Genomic DNA, 584 nt, shown 5'->3' on the forward strand with positions numbered 1-584 from the left:
ACGATTGAGGTAAGCGAAAGAATGTTATGGAAGGAAGGTATGAGTAGGAAGTGTGTAAATCGAGTAAAGGAAGGAAGGCGGAAAAGTTTGGGGAGAAAGAGGAAAAAGATAATCATTACTAAATATGACTACTGAAAATATTACGGTTAGTATTTCAGTGTCCCACATCCGTAAGCAAACACGGGAGACGCGCGTTCGCAAGGCGCGGGTGCTCACCTGTTGGCAGACATCCTGCCGGTGCGGAGCTCCTCGAGGGCCCCGGCGAGGTCATGCTCGCTCCACGTTTTGTTTGGGCCCTCCTTCTTGGGCGTCTCGATCCCCATGCGGTGGGCGCGCTGCCACAGTGTCGTGGCGGGGATGCCGTACACGTGCGCCGCCTTGCTCAGGGACATGGCGGCGTTGCGGAGGGCATCTAGGGCCTTGTCCATGTCCTCGTCCGTCCACAGCTTGCGGGCGCCCGGCGTCCCCGACAGACTGTCCGTGTCTGAAACGGGACGGGCGGGGCGCGTTAACCGGGCACTAATGCACGCGCACACAATACTCACCACAGCGGCGACACATGCAGTGAAAGAGAGAAATTCCAT

General features: G+C 57.0%; 1 protein-coding gene across 2 annotated transcripts in view; it reads right to left on the reverse strand.

The window, feature by feature from the left end:
- The window catches only part of LOC119594202 (protein bric-a-brac 2-like), a gene marked incomplete in the record, with an annotated part of 27,988 nt that overhangs the window by 1,349 nt on the left and 26,055 nt on the right, over positions 1 to 584 (reverse strand). For both annotated transcript variants that reach the window (XM_037943273.1, XM_037943272.1), the window contains 1 exon segment: positions 217 to 484. In XM_037943273.1, coding sequence (XP_037799201.1) covers positions 217 to 484 — 268 coding nt within the window.

The sequence above is a fragment of the Penaeus monodon genome, chromosome 33 (genome assembly GCF_015228065.2).
Source record: "Penaeus monodon isolate SGIC_2016 chromosome 33, NSTDA_Pmon_1, whole genome shotgun sequence".
Taxonomy (NCBI): Eukaryota; Metazoa; Arthropoda; class Malacostraca; order Decapoda; family Penaeidae; genus Penaeus; species Penaeus monodon.